General features: G+C 32.8%; 3 protein-coding genes across 3 annotated transcripts; 1 reads left to right on the top strand and 2 right to left on the bottom strand.

The window, feature by feature from the left end:
* The first annotated feature begins 3,616 nt into the window (after positions 1 to 3,616).
* Positions 3,617 to 22,448, top strand: LOC106126925 (muscle-specific protein 20-like). The gene is given in 4 exon segments (NM_001312103.1): positions 3,617 to 3,723; positions 19,136 to 19,347; positions 20,244 to 20,364; positions 21,915 to 22,448. Coding segments are annotated over 4 exon segments (552 nt in total). The 5' UTR covers positions 3,617 to 3,696; the 3' UTR covers positions 22,107 to 22,448.
* LOC106126916 (circadian clock-controlled protein-like) lies at positions 4,182 to 7,493 on the bottom strand. Its single transcript, NM_001312050.1, is given in 6 exon segments — positions 4,182 to 4,574; positions 4,948 to 5,097; positions 5,191 to 5,324; positions 5,497 to 5,644; positions 6,486 to 6,578; positions 7,399 to 7,493. Coding segments are annotated over 6 exon segments (783 nt in total). The 5' UTR covers positions 7,469 to 7,493; the 3' UTR covers positions 4,182 to 4,386.
* On the bottom strand, positions 12,603 to 14,139 carry LOC106126934 (myophilin). Its single transcript, NM_001312142.1, is given in 4 exon segments — positions 12,603 to 13,144; positions 13,233 to 13,353; positions 13,435 to 13,634; positions 14,085 to 14,139. Coding segments are annotated over 4 exon segments (510 nt in total). The 5' UTR covers positions 14,091 to 14,139; the 3' UTR covers positions 12,603 to 12,961.
* Positions 22,449 to 22,726: the final 278 nt, after the last annotated feature.

Here is a 22,726-nt window from a genome sequence, read left to right as displayed (position 1 = left end):
TATTTATGCTCTCCTAGTACATGGCGATCGTAACTGCCTGCTCCAGATTCTCCAACAGTGGACGCCCACGTTCCAAGCGTTCCGCAACTCATTCTAGGACGCCGCCATACTGCGCATACATTCCGATGCAGAGAGATTCTCGCCGTTACTTCGGCTCTATTTTTAACGTCGTTCGAGCGTCTATCTCTCGTTACAGTAACGCCGTTACCGTATTTCGCAACACGTTGCTAGTTTTAAATAGAACGGACTCATCGTCTTCGTCATTGCAATTTTTAATAAAATTTTCATTCTTCAAAATTTAAAGACGCAAATTCTCATCGAAATTCATCACATTTTTAAGATTCTCTATATGTTGTTTTATCATGACGTTAAAATAGCCAATTTTAACGTCATAATTATTTTCGTCATTATTAAACTGTTCAAATTCTTGGAAATCCACCAGAGAGGGATTACAGCGATTATAAAATTCTATAAGATTATAAAGTACATTCAAAATAGTTTGAACACCAAAACGATTTAATAGAAAAAGATTTTTAATTATAGGTTTATCTTAAGAACTAAAAACGTCAACAGCTCCATTTAAATTACGCTACTAGAAAAGTAGGTAACTCAGATAATTTTATTATAATTATAATTTTTAGTTTTATAACCTGTGTAATTTATATTTCATCTATCCCTCTTATATGCTTTGAAAGAACAGAGACAACAATATGTCTTATACAATGCCGTAGTTACTACATGCAAAACTGACTTTTTAACGATGGACGCGCACCAACGTACATTTTACTCGATTCTTTAGGAGTTTAAGTTTAAAGAGCGTCATTTAAATCGTTTCTATTTGTAGTATATATGTTCCTTAAATTTCCACGGAGTACATTTAAAACATTTTGTGAGATGTAGGCTGTGTCGACGGACGAACGAGATCATTTCAGACGACAGCTAACGGCAAAACTATTCCGAGCTTCGTACTCATGATGCTATTTCTGTACCCCCGATACCTTGAACCGCTCATCAAGTACGTACGACCTATTTTTGATATCTAGCCAACGGAACGTTCTGGAAAGACGGACAAAGGAAAATTATTGTCCACGCATCAATCATAGAACTTATGACAGTTTTCCTTATTCTTCAAATTTGAACAAAAATACAGATGAATCGTGGTGTAAAATATAGTTTACATATTTTTATAATTCAATAATTATAATATATTACAATTTAATTTTACCACATTAAGATACAAAACAAAGTTCATAATTACACTGGTTTATCGACCGACCGTACTTAACCAAATAATTTAAAATTCAAAATACATACATAGATTTTAAACGTGATTAATTTAATTAATTGTAATTACACTGGATTAAAGAAAATTAAATTCAAAATTTACATACCATATCAGTTGATTAGACAGATTGTTGTTAAAATTGTAGGAATAATAAAAGAGTTCTCGTTAAAACACAAAAAACAGAACGAAATAATTGAGAATACGTACAATACTGACTTTATTTTCTATTGACCTTTAACTACTTTTTGTTTGCTTTTATTTTTTGTTTTTTTTTAGGTTTACTTATATCAACAATGTTATGTATGTACATACATCCTTCTAATGTGATATGGATATCCTCTATCTATACAATTACTTAATCCTCCATAAAGGCTTTCATAATTTATGTATTATCATTTCAATGTAGAAACAGGTAAGGAAATCACATAGCTGGAACATGTAATACGAAATTTATATAAAAGAAAAACGAATAAAAACGTTTAACACAGTGAGCAGAATATAAATAAACCACGAGTTATTAACACGAAAGTGCAAACAATGCATTATTGGCTTGAGTGACGTCACCCGCATTCGGTGCAAAGTGCATGTATGCACCTTTATCTCCTCGCATTCATGCTGCCCTGGTGATCGTTCCTTTCACAAGCGCCACCAAAGGGGCCCTATCCCCTTCGGGCACCCTTCTCTGGGTCATTGCATCTTTCGGTCACCGGCCTTTTTATTAACCTTCATGATAATGCAATGTTAAAATGCTGCTTTAATGTTAAAAATATTTTCATCTTTATAGTTTCCATTTTTGATTAAAAAAATCCCCTCTTTGGGTTCGATGAATCTATTTTCATTTTAAATTTACCTTTGCAAAAAAAATAGATTTATTTTTGCATTGCGTATTTTTTTAAGAATGGTATGGATTTTTTTAAAGGATTTGAAATCCTATACAAAAAAGTTGAAACATAAAATGATTACAATTTAAAATAAGAATCATGCCGACATATTTTCTTTAATATTCAATCTGTAAATAATTACAATTTTATATTATTATATAATTTTTTTTATCATATGATGAATACAGAAAATCGAGACATTCATTCCTCCCACGATTAGTCTTACCAGGAACTTGTTGGACAAGGAATACAGAATTCAAGAGTGGTTTAATGCAGATGCGGTTTATGCACACACAGACAAATGCATTATGAATACAATAGCACACATGTCATTACAGTATTGACGTGTAAAAATATCGATCCGTCTCTACGCTACGTAATTGCACGGTAATTTGATCGATAGTATACGTAAATTATCTGTTGAAGGTTCTGTTTGATCTGATATGATTCAGATATCTCTAGACTTTATTATTTTGGTCAAATAATTAGACTATATCCTTCATTCTTCATATTCCTTTGTAATTTAATGAAACAATACCAGGGTAATGTCAGGCCTAATTTAAAATCAGAATGGTCTTAGATTTTTTCTTTATTTGATGGAGGTTGATACATCCTCTTTAACAGTATTATTGTTTGTTTACTTATGTTGGTAAGGTATACAATAGAGTCAAAGTAGACTAGACCCTTCTGTAAATTCGTGTAAAGGTACATATTAATATTTCATATTTGTAATTTGCTCTTCATTGTCGGCAGGCGAATTGATTTTTAAATTAATAAAAATAAATTAGTCGATCTTCTTTCAATTGAGGTTGAGTGATATGGTCTTTGCATTTTTTTCATCGTCCAACTAAAAATAAAATATTGGAGACCATGAAATATACAATCTTAATCCGAAACTTCAGTGCTGGATACTTTCTCGTGACGCCTGTTCTATTGCGTTTTTCGTTTTCGTGCCCCTTGCTCACTTACTGAGTAATAAGCAGTCTCTTGATAACTAAATAACTCCTTTGGAAATTTTGTCTAAAGGTAAATAAAATAAGGTCATCTTAATTATGAATACCTCTTAATCAACACTATAGCTTCTAACCAAGGCATTATTGCATACTTGGAGAAATTCTTAGTTTAGTTGTAAAGAAAAAAAAAATAACGGATTCCTAACAACAGCAATGTTATTTTTAAAGCAGCACTCGTAAAGTAGCTTCGTAAAATATTTTAAGCTAAACTCGCAGAATGTAACTCCAAAAGTAAACGGCGAGTTAGTAATTCCCAATGGTAAAAATATCTCAATAATACGTACTGGCCACGTATGGCGATTATTTTGGTCGATCGTTTCTGCCTCGTGTCCGTTCGCGCCGATATTTACACCCAAAGCTCTCTGGCGTCGTATAAAACACGTTATTTGAGTCAGCAGCGCTTATTTTCTTCTCAACTTTTGTAAGAGAGCCATCTAGTGGTGGACGTGCCAAACTCACTGTAGTGAATAGTGATTTTTCATCTCTGTGTAGTGACCAAAGAATTAGCCGTAGAAAAATGCCTGGCGGTCGTCCTCTTTGGCAGGTAAATTAATAAACAATACCCAAAGCATTTGGATGCTAATCATATAATATTTGATATTAATCATTTCTTAAAAAATTGTCACCCTAAGTAATGTCTATAGTAACATTTCTCTCGAAGACGATGAATCACGATTATTTTAATTAACTTTATTACCACTTTCTTTGTAATGTTAGGATTAATAAAGTGTTATATATAGACTTTGTTATTGGATATTCGTACGTGTGTGTAATGCTTACCAATGACTAATTTTACTACGTGGCCTTGAAACGGTTACCTGAATTTCAGGTGTTTTACGACTAGCGATTTTTTTAGAATGTGTTAATCATGATATACATAAATAGTAAGAACATAACGTAAGTTATAAAAGGTTTAATAACATTGACTACTAACTGAATTTTACATCGAATGTTAAATTAAAAAATGTCGTCGTTTTAAAAACTTTATTTACAAATTTACACCTATGTTATCAGTACAATATTTTATCTAGCCTTAGCACAAACATTAAATCACTTTGAATACTGCTATAAATTAATTAGTTTGTCTAATTTGAACACAAACGTGCTTTAATTGTTATTGTTTTTCTATTGCACAGAAAGAAAGTGATAGTATGAAGATGATTACAACTAAATATACTTAAATACATTTCTAAAAAATCTACTTCGATCAGACTTTTTTATCAGATTTCTTAATATTATTTTTAATATCGCCGATCATGAAATTCGCAGGTAAATTGTGAAATAGTTGTTGCAAGAAACCCAATAAAATATCTTCAATTGTTTTTGACAGGATTGGTCGTAATGATTCAGATACAGGTCTCCAATTAGCGTTTAGGTACGCGTTTGTGCTGTCCTCTGAAACATAAATAAAAACGTTTTAAAAACAAAAAAAAACTTTAACTTCAAAATTAATTTAATATTTTAATTTAATCACTTTTAAAAAACTTTATGAAACAAGGGAAAATAAAAATTTCATGGAAGTGAAGTTTAATGAAGTTTTTTTTACGAACGAGGACAAAATTCTACAAAATCCCTCCGCGGGAAAATAAAACGTTGCAAATTGTAAATTTGATATACTAGGACTACATAAACGAGAAGCGAATGGGTGAGATAGTGAGTAACCTACTGCCATCTGCATGTGAAAGGCAAAAATAGCGTATCCTCAATCCAACTATTGTTCTTTATGGCTCATAGATGGCGTCAAAAACGACTAAAATTTTTTACTTACCAAGAGATGAAATTCCATCAAATAGATTGTTCATTCTTAATTTTAATCCACCAATAGTATATTTTACGTGTGCTCCAGTGACATTGAAGAATACAAATCCATCTTTATCATACAACTTTACGTCACTTACAATATCAATAGTCATATTTGCTGAAAATAATTTCAAATTAAATTATACTTTGTCACTCATTTCAAAATTGAAATAACACAAATTAAATTACTATAAAACAAAACATAACTTACTGGGTTCAAACCAACAGAGTCCCCTACCAACTAATGGAATTAACAATATTTTTCCCTTTAAGTCGTACGTTCCCTCTATCCTTATTTTTGGTACTCTGACCTTTGTGTAAAAGCTGTAACTTTTGCCATCCACCCTGAAAAAAAATAATTGAAGATTTTACGATGTCATTCATTATGATATTATTATTAAATTATGGATGGATTAAATCCATCTTCGGTAACGTCAATCGTCAGTTGTTCGATACGTCGATCAAACAGTTGCTCTTAGTACTAGGATAGCATAAATGAGTAGTAGTTTAAACTTACTGGCTCAACAAAACTTCAGTATTTCCGAACCCTGACACTAAGACGTCATCGAGTGCCGCATTTACGTTCACCGGGCCATCTCCTTGTAAGATTCTTATTTTAGGAATCTTCAAAGGATCCAGTGGCACCATGCCTATTTCAGGTAAACCTGGAACACATAATTAACATTTAAATATTTACAATAATACGAATGAGTTTGTGCAAAGTTTTTGAAGGATTTAAAGTGCTTTTCCACGGAAAAATTTATAAAATGTAATGTTGCTCTTGCGGAGTCATGTAAACATGATGAAGAAACAGCGCTTTCGCTTTCCGCAAGTTATGCACCTATATATGTTTCGTAATTGAGGCTATGTGACTAGCCTAGTGGCTCGTGAACCTACCAACCCACTATCATTCTTAGCAATCTGTGCAACACCATCTAACTATATAATAACGCAATATCCATAATCCGAGGCAAAGTATCGTAACAGAGCTAGTTCAACTTCGAACATTTTATTGGTGATTTGCTTAATGAATACAATGTATCTGGTCAAGGACATATACAGAGTGTTACATCTTTTGAACAGGTTACTCTTTATGTAAACAAACACATTTACTAACAAGTAAGCCATTTTATGTTGCCAATGTCACAAGTAGCTTGATAGGAATTAATCTGGACCGTCTCGACATCATCATACTAGCTTTTGAACGCGACTCCTTCGGCAGGAGAATGAAAAATAAACGTAATTAGTACCCTATGTTTTCTTACAGACTATGTTTTACACGTTAAGCCGTACTTCACATAACTTCTAACTAACATCCATCCATAAACACAACCGCATTTGTAATATTAGTAAGTAAATATTAATAACTAAAGGTTTTGCAATATTATTTGTAATTATTAAGCATTGTGGGCGTACATCATGGCACTGTAAACAAACTTTATTGTGTTAGAAAATATACTAGACCTAATTGTTTACAAGCATAAAACATAATTTTAAATAACTTACCGGGTCCCAAAGCGTTGAACAGTTGTTGGACCGCTTGTTTCGAACAGTCGTCGAATTCTGGGTCGCTTTTGAAACATGTCTTTACGAAATCAGCTGAAATAATACACAATCGAATGTTTAGTAAGTTTATAAGAATATAGAAGGGAGGAATAAAGCTTTGTTGTTATATAATTCGTATTCTATAACTTTTAACAAAGATGAAGAAAAGACAAATAACTTTACTCATATTGTTACTGAAATTATCAGATATATGTTCTTGTACTATGTTCTAAGACTAATATTATCAGTAATCTTATCCGAGATATAAAGAAGTGGTGATATTAATATATTATAAAATATAGTTAAATAAACGAGTAATACATTTTATTTCTTCTATTCTATTTTTCACACTTTGATAATTGACCAAATAGAAGATGGTACTTAGGATACTTTAAACATATGATTAACCATGTGTTTCTGAGACCAAAATGCCGATGACGATAATTTTTATACTGTAAATATCAATCATTCAGATGATCAAAAGTGACTCTCTTCCCTTCTTACACTTGGTATGTAAACACTATTTGATGCTTCCTAGTATTCATTAAATGTCTTTTTCAAGATGTAAATAAGATCATGCAATCTACTACGAACACTAACTACCCCTGGGATACTTAGTCTACATAATTCATGTTGTTTAACAGGATAATTATCAGAATTTATTACGTACTTTATGTATTTACCAAAGTATAATAATGTGTCGCAAAGTACTTAATATTATAAAAACAATATAAACAAAGATCATAAGATATTATATAAAAGTTATGTTAAGAAATCGGTGCGGCTTGACCGAGTCTCGTTTGTTTATCATCGTGGTCCCAATGTGGGTCAAACTTCACAATCGCGCGTTGCAATAGTATCCAAGAATACTCACGCTTAATCTTAAAGTATTCGGCAGCAGTGTAGTGTAGCACCAAAGTCACTATGAACAATTTGTAAGGCATTTTGTGCGAACTGGGAAACGCGCGACTAGAACCCCGTCAGGTTGGCTGCTCAGCCATGAGCTGGCTGTTCGACTTGCAGCGACTCGGTCCCCGCTATGCTGCTCTGATGCCGCAACACCACCTCTCACGAAGGTGGGGAGCTACCAAAATAATTGCTAGCTATGTAAATAAAATTTTCCTTACACATTTATCGTAAATTGGTCAATAAACAAATGACTTCACAACTGATGAAATTAAACGCCTCGTTACTGTTTTAGGATATCAGTGATAGTTTTTTGTCCAGAATACTGTTGGTAACGTTCGTCATTTGATATACACGCTTTGACATTGATCTTCTTGATGTAAGCTATTTGTTTGTAAACATTAATTATCAGATAATTTAGTTGCCATAGTAAAAAAGCTGGAATCGAAGTAGGTAATATAAAAGCCAAAAAATAAAATATACATTTGTGTAAGGTCATTTGCAATGATATATAGAAAGCTATGATCATTACATTAAACAGCTGCAGAATGCAGTCTGAGTGGGCGGTACACTAAATCATTCCTGATATTGTCCATTAGTCCTGTAGAAAGAGGTATTTAGAAACTGCTTTTAGTACTTAATTTAAATTATTATATATTTGCACAGATTTCGTTTATTGTTTATTATAATATACTAACAAAATAGATATAAAGTACTTTGGAATACCATGTATTCTAAAGTAACACTAAAAATATAACGAATAGAAAAATTACATGAATAAATTTAAATTGATGCTAACAATTTATCGAAATCAGTTGCAGTTAGTGCCCTAGCCTAGTTCTAGTTCCTGAAGAACAAGTTTAACTCGTCAAATAATTCGCATCGTAATCGAGCCCTAATTAATGTTATATGTGTTACGTTCGTTCCGCACCGTTACTTACCGTATGATGTGGTAACAGTATGATGGTACTTTACTTAGAAACAATGTTTTAAAGTGGTGAAAGTGGATGACTCTCGATCGGTCGAAATTCTACCATCTTACTTCTTACTATAATATTATAAATGCGAATTTTTAGATGGATGGATGTTTGTTAGAAAGTATCTCCAGAACGGCTGCATGTATCTCGCTGATATTTGGTATATGTATATCTATACTAATGGAGTTGCAAAAGAAAAAACTTAAAAAGTAGCCTATGTGTTGCAAATTTCAGCGAGATCCGATGAGCCGTTCGGGAGATACTTTTAAACAAACATATATCCATTCATTTATCCATCTAAACATTCGCATTTATAATATTAGTAAGATAACAGGGCAACGCTAATGCCTCTCTGTAAATACATCGCGTTTGGTATTACAAAGTTTTGTAAACAATGTTAGTAGCAATTTGAAATAATTGCAACATTGTAAGTTGCTAACAAATAAATATTATATGCATTTAGGATTTCAGCAACTAGTTGATTTTCCTGTTTCCTTAATAAAACATCATGACATTACTATATGCAAATTTTAGTAACTGTCGATTTAAATATTAATTAAATCAATCGATTGACGGTAATATGTTCTATATCGGAGTCAAGGTTTCTCTCGACCGTAATTACTAGGATCAATTGTGAATTATCCTTGTGTTAATTTTTATTTACTGGCTGGTTACATTTTTTTATTTTTTTTCTAATTGCTCATACTTTCCATTCTTCCCGATCTTTTTAAATTACGTTAACTCTTAGAACTACAATGGCAATGTAGTTCCGATTAGTTCGCTCAAACAGTGCAAGTTAGAGTTGTGAATTAAAGATACTAATTATTAGGATTTACTATTAGGTTTTGATTTCCTAGTACTATTAGCATCAGATGTGTGTCAAAATCGTGTTTCGATATTCGTTAGTTCCAATTAGTTTGGTTAGGTAAGGGCCATGAGTCGAGGGGTTGCCACAGACGAATGCACGGCTAACAACCGACCGGCCTTGAGATATGAGCGGCGAATGCAAGATCTTCTCTTATGAAGCAAGACACGTGGGAAAGGATTAGTGGAATAGAAAACAAACAGTAGCTTTCAATTGTTCTATAGTAGCTACTCTGTGCATAATTTAGGAAAAATACTTAGATTGATATAAAAATACATGAGAATAACGACACAACTAAGAAAAGGATTATTCAAAACTTTGTCATTAATTAAATGTAATAAAATTAAGAACATCTTTATATATTTGATATATTTTGGATTAATAATATATAAAAAATCCTGGTAGCGAGTACAAATTGCAAGGAGGTGTAATTTGCGTAATAATATTGCACTTTAGCTTGGGGCTAGGGTCAGTGACGAGTGTAATCGTGTGTTAATATATCACAAACAACGATTACTACAACGTAGCATATTGTACATTGCAGTTTATTTCACAATAAATACTTTGTCATTGTTCTCAGAGGAGCTTGAAGGATTAGTTTCAAATGTATCTTAAAATGGTATTAAAATCAGTGCAGATATCTTTAACTCTACTTTTGACGTTGTATTTCGAGACGAGGTAATTGTAACAAATCTCTGGCTAAAAATTTGAAATAAACATTGGCCTATTATTCCAAAGAACGTAAATTGCTATTTCAATAAAATCACGCTAAATACCAACTTCTAACGATTAGCTGTCCCCTAAAAGTGTTTTGCAAATGCAAGAAATATGCGTTACACTAATAGAGTACTCAGTCATTATCATTAGTAATGTCCGGATTTAACCAGTACGTAAGTCAAGGGCTGTGTCAATAACAACTCAGTTCATCCCCCGCTCTTGGCGGCCTTTCAAATTGAACATAAAAGATATCACGCTATTACCCACGCTAACATAACGTGTAATATATTCCCAAAAAGTGAACATTTAGTTTATATATAGAAGTTTATTCATTACACATAGTTTACTTAGCTTTATAAAGTTTATACTGAAATGTAACATAAACCTAAATTTAGGTATGTTACATTCTAGTATAAACATATTTTATTATCTCTACAATATGATGTTATGTCTGGAAAGAATAAATTAGTCGGCAGCTTAAATAAACTTTTTGCTCTCTGTAGTTTCTATACTAAAATTTTCTCTGAAGGTTATTGACCCGGATTTCTTAAAGTACACTTTTAATTTTTTTTTGATACTTATATAAGAAGAATCTATTTTATCCAGACCATCCTAGATTGTCCTAGAATCGAAGATATGTTAGTTGTTTCAAAGACCTATTGATTAATATCCAAATCAAAGATATTAAGTTCCGAGTTACCTTTTTTATCGAACAATACTCGATCCTATAAATATTTGAGAACATTCTTTACTTGTTGGTTGTAGAGTTGAATGATCTTTTGATTTACACTTCACGGTGTCAATTAATGTGTGTTTGACGCAAGATCAAAGTAGACTCACATTTATCATAGTCAGAAAATGCGGGTTCTAATAATATAATTGCAAATAGACTCTCATTGCGCAAGACAAATTAGCTTTTAAGTTAATTTTAAATAATTCATTTATCTCTTCTAGACATACATATGAAAATAAATATAATTCTGCACGCTTTGCTTGTGTAACAACTTTTGTTGTTTTTCGACCAGAGTTTTAAAATAAATAATTATTAAATGAGACATAGATTTATTATCTATTCATACACATCTAATAATTTGCACACACGTTAAAAATGTAGTTCTAAGTATTATAATAAATAAGTATTACGGAATTATAATATGCTTATTTCGCAAGACAACGCCACCTATCGAGTGGTTTTGATAAATACATTATGTAAGAGTAAAAGTAAAAGATGGCCTTGGAGATATTATAATGAAACGTTTTAAATACGTTATTTCAATTTAGGATATTTTAGTTATGTTATTAGATACAACTTCATTTAAAATTTAAAGAGATATTTTCGATACTTACATCTTACTAATATTATAAATGCCAATGTTTAGATGGATGGATCGATGGATATTTGTTTTAAGGTATCTTTAGAACGGCTGAACGGATCTCGATGAAATTTGGCATATATATAGAACATACTCTGGAAGCCACTACGACTTAGAGATCTACAAGAAGCGAGCATACCATTTCCTTAAAGGTCGGCAACGCTTATGCAGTTTCTCTGGTGTTGCAGTTGTCCGTGGGTGTAACAACACCTCGGTGTTCCCGCCGCTCGTTTGCCCCCTTCTCTCATAAAAAAATACTCTGGAAGAACACATAGGCTATTAATTATGTGTTTTTTTAATTCCGCGAGGACGGTGTCACGTGCAACAGCTCGTATTAAAATATTACTTTCATAATTTATAATTTGAATCAGAAACCAGCTTTGGCACTCTGATGGTACACACGTACAACGTCTGTAATTAGGCCAAGGAAAAGCATCGCATGATTAATTTGAGTTCCAGAATAACACATTTCATCACTACTCAAAATACACGTTATTAACGCTTGTCTTATTAAAATTAGCCCAATATTTAAAATTAAAGGTGAACGGTCTCGATTGAAGGTTCCTTGGAAAGTATATGATTATTTTCGAGAGTCAAAGTAGAGTACACTTCAAAAATATTCTCCCCCGACCCTCTTTTTTAGAGGTATCAATTTTTTAATCTACTTTTGTCATCAAGACCATCTCTATCTTGTAAAATTAAATCATTTGCAGAAAGATCTCATTTAATATTTCGTAAAAAAAAAGATTAATTTTTAGTATAAAGAGTTCATTGAACTGGTAGCCTTGCAGTTAAATATAGACCTTTTATTTTAAAGTAGTGGCATATGGATGTTGGAGTTCGCTATCAATTAAATAATTACGCCTTTTTATAATGTCAATAGATATTTATAAAGACAATCTTACTAATATTATAAATGCGAATGTTTAGATATAAGGATGGATGAATATTTGTTTGTTAGAAGTTATTTCAAGAACGGCTTAACGAATCTTGCTGAATTTTGGCATAGATGTAGAACATAATCTGGAAGTACACAGAAGTCAATAAGCTTTTTTTAATTCCTCGTAAATGGAGACCCGAGCACCTTCTAGGGTAGACGTATTTATGTGGTTTATTGGGTTCTTTATAGATTTATTTCACTAGATATTAGTAATTAGGTTCATACTTTGCGCACAAATAAAACATTTTCTTAAAAAACGGTTTATTGCAAGAAATTTTACAGTTACTTAGAAATAAAAAATAAATTAAACCCTTAGTATTGTTTACTGTAACTCAATATTATTGTTATTTGATTTCTTTACTAAGATTTTGAGATTAATATCACATCAGTGTTAACAATTTTAAAGAAATACTCAATTCAACATAAATAAAACCTTATCAAGCATATAAAAATAAAAAATAAATAAAAATACTGACTTTCCGAATAAATCGGCATTGGTCTCATGTACCCAACATAGAAACGATCTTTAAAAACATAACTCATTATTTCCCGCTCTTTTATTCGTAGCTGTCAAAAAGTCCGCCAAATCATTACGTAAATGTCAAAGTTTTGTTGATGTTTTAAAGATTACATTTCCCTCCACACTTAGGCTAATGTAATTACATATGGCGAGTGTTGCCAAATGAACCCAGACCGGCCTGTGAGGCGCCCTTGTTGAAACCCATTTGGAGGTTAAGTTCAGCGTTGTGTGCCCTCAGTTGTTCTTCGGTGAAGGTGCGTTCATTCTTGTCCGCCATCTTGGGGCCGAGTTGAGGTCCAGTCCATTCTGGATGCTTCTGAGTCTGTAAATTATAATAATATTGTTTAAATTACAAATAATTATCAATTATATCAGTTCAATAAATAATATTAGTCGTAAATAATACTAACAATTCTTCCCAATGCATATAAGCAAAGGGTGACTTGAGGAATGTTGCGTCGTTCGAAAAGATCGGCAGTCTGGAAGATTTCTTCCTCTGGCACTCCATACTTCTTAATGGCGGCCTGGAATCTGTAATGGACGTTTAAAAATAAATCGCCTGCAACACCGCTTCATTATTGCAATCACACTCGAATCATTTAAGAAATTTACCTTTGAATGTTTTCCATAAGCTGGAAGTTGGTACCCCTTTCTTGAATTTTCTTCACAGATCCAGGGGAGAGTTTGTTAATGAGTTTGCACAACACGACGCCATCCTTGAGGATATCTTCGTACGCGCCGTTGGGCAATGGCTCACCCAACACTTGAGTGATCCAGGTCAAAACCTCTTGTTCTTGGTCCTTGTTCCTGGCCTGTGAACGGAGTATTTTCATTAATGATTACAAATAAAAACATGTTTTTGAACGTGCGCCATAAAATACCCGCTCCAGTGCCAAGATGTATCCGTTTAATGGTGAAGCGGGCATATTCCAGTATCATCTACGAAAATAAACTAAACATAAACGAAAGTTATCTCGGCGTCTGGAACACTTTCGGGATGAAAGGACGGTCATGAACGCAGCTGCGCGCGCGCATTAATCTATTACAGAAGCTTAAAACAGTATAGTTGAAAAATAGTATAAAATAATTGTTATAATGGCCACACTGTCACTTAAAACTTTAGTAAATATTATAATTTGAAGTTTTTAAAAAATAAAATAAAAAGTTAATTGTAAGGTACCAAGAAAAAGTAATAGATTATTTAACGAAAAGAATAGTTAATTAGATGCACATTTTAAGATATGATATGTTATTGAACGTACAGGCATTGTTGTAGAGTATCCGGTTTAGATCGCACTGATAGACCTGTATCCGCGGCGATATCGCTAGGCAGACTGCGGCGACTCCCGCCCGCCCAGCAAAGCGCTTTGGGCGGAGGCGGCTGTCACGTCATATATACATATGTCTATGTACTCTCCATGTACATACATAATTAAAAATGCACACGTCACATAACGGAACTATGACGCTGTCTAAACACGTAATGATTATATCATGATATTTAATTTTGACAGCAACTGTAAACCTTGGTAAGTTGTAAGTATTAATGAAAATGTTCGTTTGAGCTTGACAATTTTACTATAGATTATTATGATTTGGTTACATGTTATAAGTCCTTATCTATAAATGAATTCTGTGTTATCATCATTTAAAATATAGCTTCTATTGCTCGAAGAAGTTCTTCGGCGAAAGGAGTTTTACCTAAATATGGTCTTCCTGAACCGCATAGTTGAATTCATCAATTCAACTATTTGTCACTATTAAAAGTATCACAATTGTAATGACTTGATTAATACACATTCGATTGCCAATTCTTGTCATGCCATCAAATTAACGAGCATCGACTTCACGCTTGGGATACAAAAGTTGGCGCGATGATGTGTTGTCAATCGTCGCATCTTGGCCGTAACAGACGAAGATGCGTACTATTAAAAATATTTCCTTGTTGCTAAATTAAGGCGAGTATATGCAAGAGTTACGAAATATTTTGTCGAAAATACTATTAGCACTTATGTATATCCCGTAAATTACTAAAATTTATATAAAGAGAGTTTCAAAGCTTTCTTTGAATGCTATCCACTAGCTACTAACTACTTGAACTTTTGATTGTGATCTGTAGGCACAGTGAATTTTTGGAGGATAGCTACACGGCGTGGTCCTGTTTCGCTACATTGTTTGAAGGCACGAGGAAATAGTTTCCTGGAGTGGTGGAGAGGCACAGTGTACAGGGTTCCGGTTCGTTACATTGGAGACCATCGTTGTCGCACTAAAGCCATCCAGGGGGATTTAGTGAGTAGAAAAACTCACCTAACCCTGTCTTTCCCCCGAAAAAGATAATTTTTTGAATATCCCCGCCCCACATTCCAAAAAAGTACACTTATAAATATTTTAGTTGTTTAATGTTTATTTTAAAAACATTTTCTCAATGTACCAATATTCTAGAATATTACAACAGTGCGAGTGCGCACTGATTCTATCATTGCTATTTTTACTCTGCGTGCGTCTTCCGATTCGATATTCAGCTATGCTGTTTCCGGCTGTAAAGACCAATGTAAACGTCTTGTTATAACACAAGACGTATGAATTATTGTCGATTACAAAAAAACAATTCTTTTTAAATGTTCTTTTTAAATATTATGCTAATTTACGAAACTTTTTTGACAAATGGTATTCAGTCGGTCGTATTGTTTCTAGTTACATTTAAAGTATCTAATCGCATAAGAACAATTAATTAATTTTAAAAAAGGAAGTAACTAAAAAGCTTACTTTTTTTACAAGATATATTCATGATGTAGAGTAAACGTAATTGTTTTGCAGATGTTCGCTTTCACCTTCTTAGGTACCTATTTTTTATATTATATAAATTTCTTGGCGACGAAATAAAGTAAGAAATAAAACGATATAAAATACAATCTAAACATGTGTGCATTATATTTTATTAAAATGTTTATGAAGTAAAAACTGACTTGAAAAGCTTATCATAAATTGTACAGCGGTTGCTTTGGATCTCGGCCCAAAATTATTTACGTTTAATTCCTCTATTTCGGTTCAGATCTATTTTTATTAATTTCTGAGGAGAAAGTAAATTTGTAATGTTTATTCCTTTGTACTACATCGGTTATGTCGACTAATTTTATGTTATACAATGATTAAAATTATTAAGGAAATGTCTACTTTAATAAGTTTTAAAGCTAGCTTAGCTCACATAAGGTTAGTAACAAGTCTAAAGTTCTATTTAACTTTCATCAGTAAAGTAAGTAAAGTTTTTTTTAGAAATTAAGCAAAAAACCTTGTGGTGAACAGTCTACTAAAAATTAAGGAAGAAAACGAAGTCGCAAACAACAGCTATTGCTTTTCAACCAAATATGAGTTTTAAATGTCGAAATCCGATCACTACAATCGGCTCTCTTGATTATTAATGCAACGGTATGAAACGTTAAAAATAATTTCATAGGGGCTTAACACGACGCCCGTAAAAACATTGTTATGACTTTACGATCATTTTAAAACATCACCATACCACAATGTTACATGCTTTGAACACATAAATTTCATATATATTTAAATAAAAAAAGTTGTATGAACTCAAATAATTGCTAATTAATCTGAAAAGACATATCTGTTAACAAAGGCCGAGTGACACAAGTAATTAATTTTAACTCATCATCACTCGTAACTTTTCAGATTTAAAAAAAAGTGGCTTACAGCTTTTGTAAACAGTAAACATATGGATATTAAAAAAGTCCATGATGTAATACGTTCTTAAGGAACGGCCGCTTGTATAATTACAATCTTGTTTGGCACAGCGCCAAACTGAAAACGGAACCCGTGCTCCACGTCTTGGAAAATACCCGGCTGGATATTTTATAACGATTTTCTGAATAAATTCACTTTCAGCGTACAAATAATACATTTTGATTGCTTTCGAAATATATATCCAAGCCAAACGTCATATCATATAAACATACGAGAAAAATGGATTGGTAATTTATATAAAAATAGTTTCTTTCATTATAAAATGAACTAATTGAAAATATTATATAAGTAATCAACAACAAAACATCGTACAAAATCCAATAAAGAGAAAATGGTTGAAACATAATTATAAATGTTCAGTAAAAATACAATTGTTTTCGATGATACGCATCATATATCCATAACTGGAAATTACATGCAAGAAGGTTAACTATTGCAATGGGTTTACACTGCCATGAGTCTTGTGTCTCATCTCATTCCCTTTGAAAAAACAAAGACAGCAATATTTGAGAATACAATTGCTGCGACGGTGGAACTACTCTCAACTCTCATTGTCAAGGGTAAGGTTAAAATTTACATGAAATATCAATACACGAATACACTTAATGAACATCATAATATCTCTTAAATATTGTTTACAAAAACTCTATCACCAATTTATAAATGTCATCTTATAAATTAAAATGTTCGCATATGGCAGTTCGGAGCAGTAATAACATGCTTGTTTAATCGTTTATTATATCAATTAACTCAATTACATTAACGAAGAATGCAACAATGAAAATAGTTTTTCTAAAGGTGATCAATAAAAATAAAAACATTTTATTGGTCGTATTGTCATTCAAACTAATTGATTTTTTTTAATACCATAAGGTGACAAACGAGTGAGCGGGCACCTCAAATCGCTTGAAATAGCGAAGTCACCGTTGCCCATAGACATACGCAATTGCATATGAGTTGCCTACCTTCAATCGACGGAGGAGATGATGCACATAAATAAAATATTTTCCCTTCCCATGCTTCCTCTCATCCGGAAAGTCCACTTTCACTTCCCATCCTTTTCTTATAAGAAAAATGGTGGGAGAGGAAAGAGGACTAAATTAGGCCTCCGGGACGCACACTCATCAGACGAAACGCGGAATTGCTTCCACTTCACGCCTGTCTTCTGTGTGATCGTGGTATTTCACCGGGCGAGCCGGGACAATTCGGGATATCAAAGCGGGCTCTACCACTGTTAAATTATACCATTGATAATTGTTAGTTCTTTTTTTTAGTTTTAAGACATGTCACGAAATAAATAAATCTTGGACATAAACAATAACATTAGTTTATGTAATAAACCTTGTCAGATAACTACAATCACAAAACGATACTCAAGTTATATCACTGTCACGTTGAGGCCATTAATGTTTTTTTTATTAATTACGTGACTACCTTTATAGTTTGGAAATAAAGCCTTTTCTTTACTTTATTACAGCGATCTTTATACAGTGCGGTTATATTTTTATTATCCTTCTTCCAAAAACTCTGACGGACAAAACAAAGATAAGAAACCTGGAATGAGCTTCGGTACGACTCCAAAAATACATCCTTTTGACATCACGGTAATTTGGCAATATGGAACTACGCCATATTGTCTTCCTCTCATTGGTTATTAGTGATCAATGCCACCATCCTAATCATCACAACCCCGAGACTTTTCTATGCGATTGCGTGAAAAGAGAGGTAAACAAAAATAGCCATATAATAGATCCGGACTACAGGACATAACATGCACGGCATATTAAAAAAATAATGCTAAAAAATAAAAAAACGAAATATGATAATTATGTTTATACTTACACATTAAAATTCCGAATTAACGTGGTATTTTTCCGTCACAGTAACATAGAAAAATGTTTTGGTATATAGAAAAATATAAACAAAAGAATAAACGGATTAGTATTAAATATTGCGTATAAACATAAAATCCCAAGTATTAACATTGTATTATAAAAATTGCAATTCACTACGTTATCACAGAACGCCACCAAACGACAACAAAGTTCATGTTCAATAAAGATATAAGTTAACCTACAGCTATTTATGTACTCACTGGTAATATAAAATGCAAGAGAATTTATTAATTAATACAATGGTATATTCAATCAGAATAAAGCACGACGATCCTTTTTTATTATAAACAATAAATGTGACACACAAGTGACTGCTTCCTTCACAGCGGGTACACTTTATGATTATTAAGCTTCGCATAACCAATAAGATTTTCATCAGGAACTACCTTAAAAATTTCTTCAACAAGGTTTCTTTGTACACGAAGGATAAAATCGTAAATATAAAAATAAAAATTGATATTTAAGTCAACGTTTAGAAGTCGTAACATAATAATAATAATAAAACGTAAATAATTTCTAATTTTGTTCCTAGTTCTCTTTAGAAAGGGTTCTTATACAAACATGAGGAGAGCTTCTCGAATGTCTTAATCTTGAACACAATACAATTTTTTGAGTTAGATTATAGATATAAATAATAAACAGAATCTCTTTCATTTTCCCAGCGTGCTGGCAAGCGTGAGCCAGAAAAGGAAGTTGAGGCTCAAAAATGGATAGAGGCGGTGATCGGAGAGAAGTTTCCCGCCGATTTACCTTACGAGCTGGCACTCCGCGACGGCATCATCCTCTGCAAGCTGATGAACAGGCTGCAGCCCGGTATCATCACCAAGGTCAACGTCTCCGGCGGCGATTACAAATATATGGACAACATTAATCAGTACGTGCATCAATATGATTCTTAATTTAAAATTTAAAAAAAAATTGACACGTCATAATTTGCAAGAGACATGCTATGAACAGAATTTCAGTTATTGACGGGTCATAAAGGGATGCAATGGCCATCTAGTGATCCCATTTTATTTTGCCTTTGTCATATTCTATATATCGATTTTTTTCTTTATCTGTCTATTCCAGTAGAATTAAAATATATAGCATCAATGTTACAAGAAAACGTTGTGTGTAAATTAATTGCAATATTTCCTGATGAATTAATTAGCAAACGAAGTAAGGTTATTTTTTTGCCATGTATATAACTTTTTATAACCTAAGTAATATAATAGCCATGTCTTAGTGGATTTCCATTAGGCCGGCAATGTGAAGGTCGAAACAGCTACTCTTAATGCAATTCCGCTAAACTTCCGTATGTTTCCGTGCGAAGCCCTCTATACGCGTAACGTAAATCTTCGAATCCCGGCGATTTTAGTTAGCTAAGTGACTTATACAGTACAATGACATAGAGATTCGTGTTCAGCGCGCGTCGCCGACATTTCTATCTGTCATCACCAGTGACAGTTTCTCGCCACCTATTTGTCGCGGTAAAAGATCGTCGTGGTAAAAGTCGCCGCAATTTTTCAACATGTAGCCGCTACTGTACTGACCGGTTGGATGACGCGCGTATACGATTCAACTTTGTGTGTACGGAGCGCGCGCAATGCAATTCTCGAGAACCATACAATATGTGTTTCGACTATTTACGTTGCCTTGTGTGCAAAAGGCCTAAAACTTTGGCTATCAATAACCAATTCGTATCATAAGGTACCGGGAGCATATAACGATTAGAATTAAGAATTAATTTAAAAAAATACTTGGATTGATTATTTACTTTTTTTGTAGGTTCCAAAATGCGTGCGTCAAGTACGGCGTGCCTGACGTCGATTTGTTCCAATCGACTGACCTCTGGGACCAAAAGAACATTGCACTCGTCACACAAACGATCTTTGCTCTTGGAAGGACGGTAAGATGAAGTTATCTCTGGTTTCCACTGACGAAACTTGCATTTAAACATATTGTCATCCTTCTAATAAAACAGAGATATGAACCTTGTAAAAGTCTTTTAGATTGAGTTACATACTGGCAGGTAAAAATAAAATTGTGATTAGTAAATTAAGAAAAAAATATATCCAAGCAGTTTTATATTAGTACTTATTTTATAGTAGAGCTTTTTAGCTCATAATCAGAAATGTTGTTGGCATTAGGTACAAAGGCTTACGATTTGTCAACTACAGTCTTGTTTATTACGAGACCGCAGGACGTTATGTTTATTAACAAACTTTAAAACAATGTAACACAAACAATATTAATGCAACCTTAAATGCATATCTCTAGTGCATTGTTCTCTTAATATAGAAATGGCGAAACAAATGCTTTTAGAAGTTCAATAAAAGTGGCACAGAGTATATTAAGTAAAACCTCACATTATTTTGAAGAAGTATTATAGAAGCTACACTTAATTGACAAGCTGTTTAATGCTTTGAAGATTATGGGAATTAAAAAAAACAAGCGTAGACCCTAATATTATTAGATTATTACAAGCACAAGGTGTGAGAAGCCAATTGCAGTTGTTACCGATTTAAATATGTGACCATCGATAGCCTAATGGTTAAGGTTAAGGTTTCCAATTATTAGGTCGGGGGTTCGAATCCCCCCATTCAACTATTGTTATAAACCACGTCCTAGCACAAGCATAGAGCTTAGTAGGAATAGTACAAAAATATTAGTAAATTAACAAAAAACTGCTAATATAAACAAAAAAAAAACAAAGCCAATTTTATATAGCAAGTTAATTGACTAGATGAACAAGGATAGGTATCTTATTCAATAATGGTTCATCTGTACACTTTTACTCTGTTCAAATGCGTAAGTGACATTGTTACACGAGTCATTGAACTGTTTTGTTTGGTAGTTGGAATGGCATTACGAGACAGAACTAAGACATGCGCTTTAATAGTCCCACTAAAATAGGTGTTTTAATCGTCCTCCTAGAAAGGAAACATAGTCTAATCGTGGTTCAAATATTTTGTTCCAAATACAGCTGATATTTACATAATGTTTAATTTTAAAATAGCAGAAAGTGAACTTCGTAACCGGCGCATGTTTTGTAATGCCAACATATTGATTAAATTCGACACATTTCAATGTTGCGAAATTAATATGTTACTAAAAACTTTGTAACGATATCTTTATGGGCAATTAAGTTTGCAAAATATGTGCGACTTTTTTTTGAAACCACATTGAATTGTCGCATAAATAGATTCCTTAGTTTACTTATCATCTTACTAATGTTATAAATGCTAGTTTAGATGGATGGATGGACGTTTCTTTTTACGTATCTCCAGAACGCTTCAACGGATCACAATGAAATTTGGCATCGATGAAAAACTTAGTCTGAAAGCTGGTTAACATTTATAAGTAAAAGAAAAACAATGGCGCAAATTTGTATCCACCTCATTGCGACTGGTATTAGTTTAAATTATATTATTAAAAGTTGCAATTTTATTTCCCTAGGCGTACAAACACCCTGAATGGCGTGGCCCCTTCCTAGGACCCAGACCCGCGGAGGAAAACCGTCGCGAGTTCAGCGAAGATGTTCTTCGTGCCGGACAAGCGGTTATAGGTCTTCAAGCTGGTACAAATAAATTGGCCAGCCAGTCTGGACAGAGCTTCGGTGCGTCCAGAAAAATCATCCTCGGCAAGTGAAGTACCAGGATATCAGAGAACCAAGATATTTATAATTATGGTTATTTAGCATTGATATTTATTACGATTATCAAATTTATAGGTATCTAAAAATATGACTATTTCATTGTATTTTTAGATTTCAAAAATGAAATATGATTTTTGATACTCTTTTAATTAGAGTTTAAATAAAAGTTATTTTTCATTTACGCTGCTTACGATGTATTGTATATTTAAAAAGTATTATTACAAAATTTAGATGTAAACTAGTCAATATAAATAAATACAATTTTGTACAAAGAAAAAGGTTTTATTTATGTAAATCATACTGCTTATAATATTTTTCTAATAAATTATATATTTTCAACCATAATGTTTATTCTTCTTATATACCTCTTGCCTTTACCCTGTGATAAAGCTTTAAATTATTACAAGTAGCTGTGATACGATTACCGATTACAACAATGAGATAGTTTTGTACAAGAAGGCAGCCAAATGACCTTTAAGAGATTCGCTCGAAGAGAGGTTACCTGATCTAAGTGACCGCTAAGCACATAATGCGACAACATGAATAAAATATTTGTAACAACTACAAATAAATTTCTTTTTCTTATTCATCAATCCCCTGTCAATTCCACCTC

This window comes from Papilio xuthus, unplaced genomic scaffold (genome assembly GCF_000836235.2).
Source record: "Papilio xuthus unplaced genomic scaffold, Pxut_1.1 DF828952.1, whole genome shotgun sequence".
Lineage (NCBI taxonomy): Eukaryota > Metazoa > Arthropoda > Insecta > Lepidoptera > Papilionidae > Papilio > Papilio xuthus.
The sequence above is the reverse complement of the archived record's forward strand: the minus strand, read 5'-3'. Positions and strand labels throughout refer to the sequence as shown.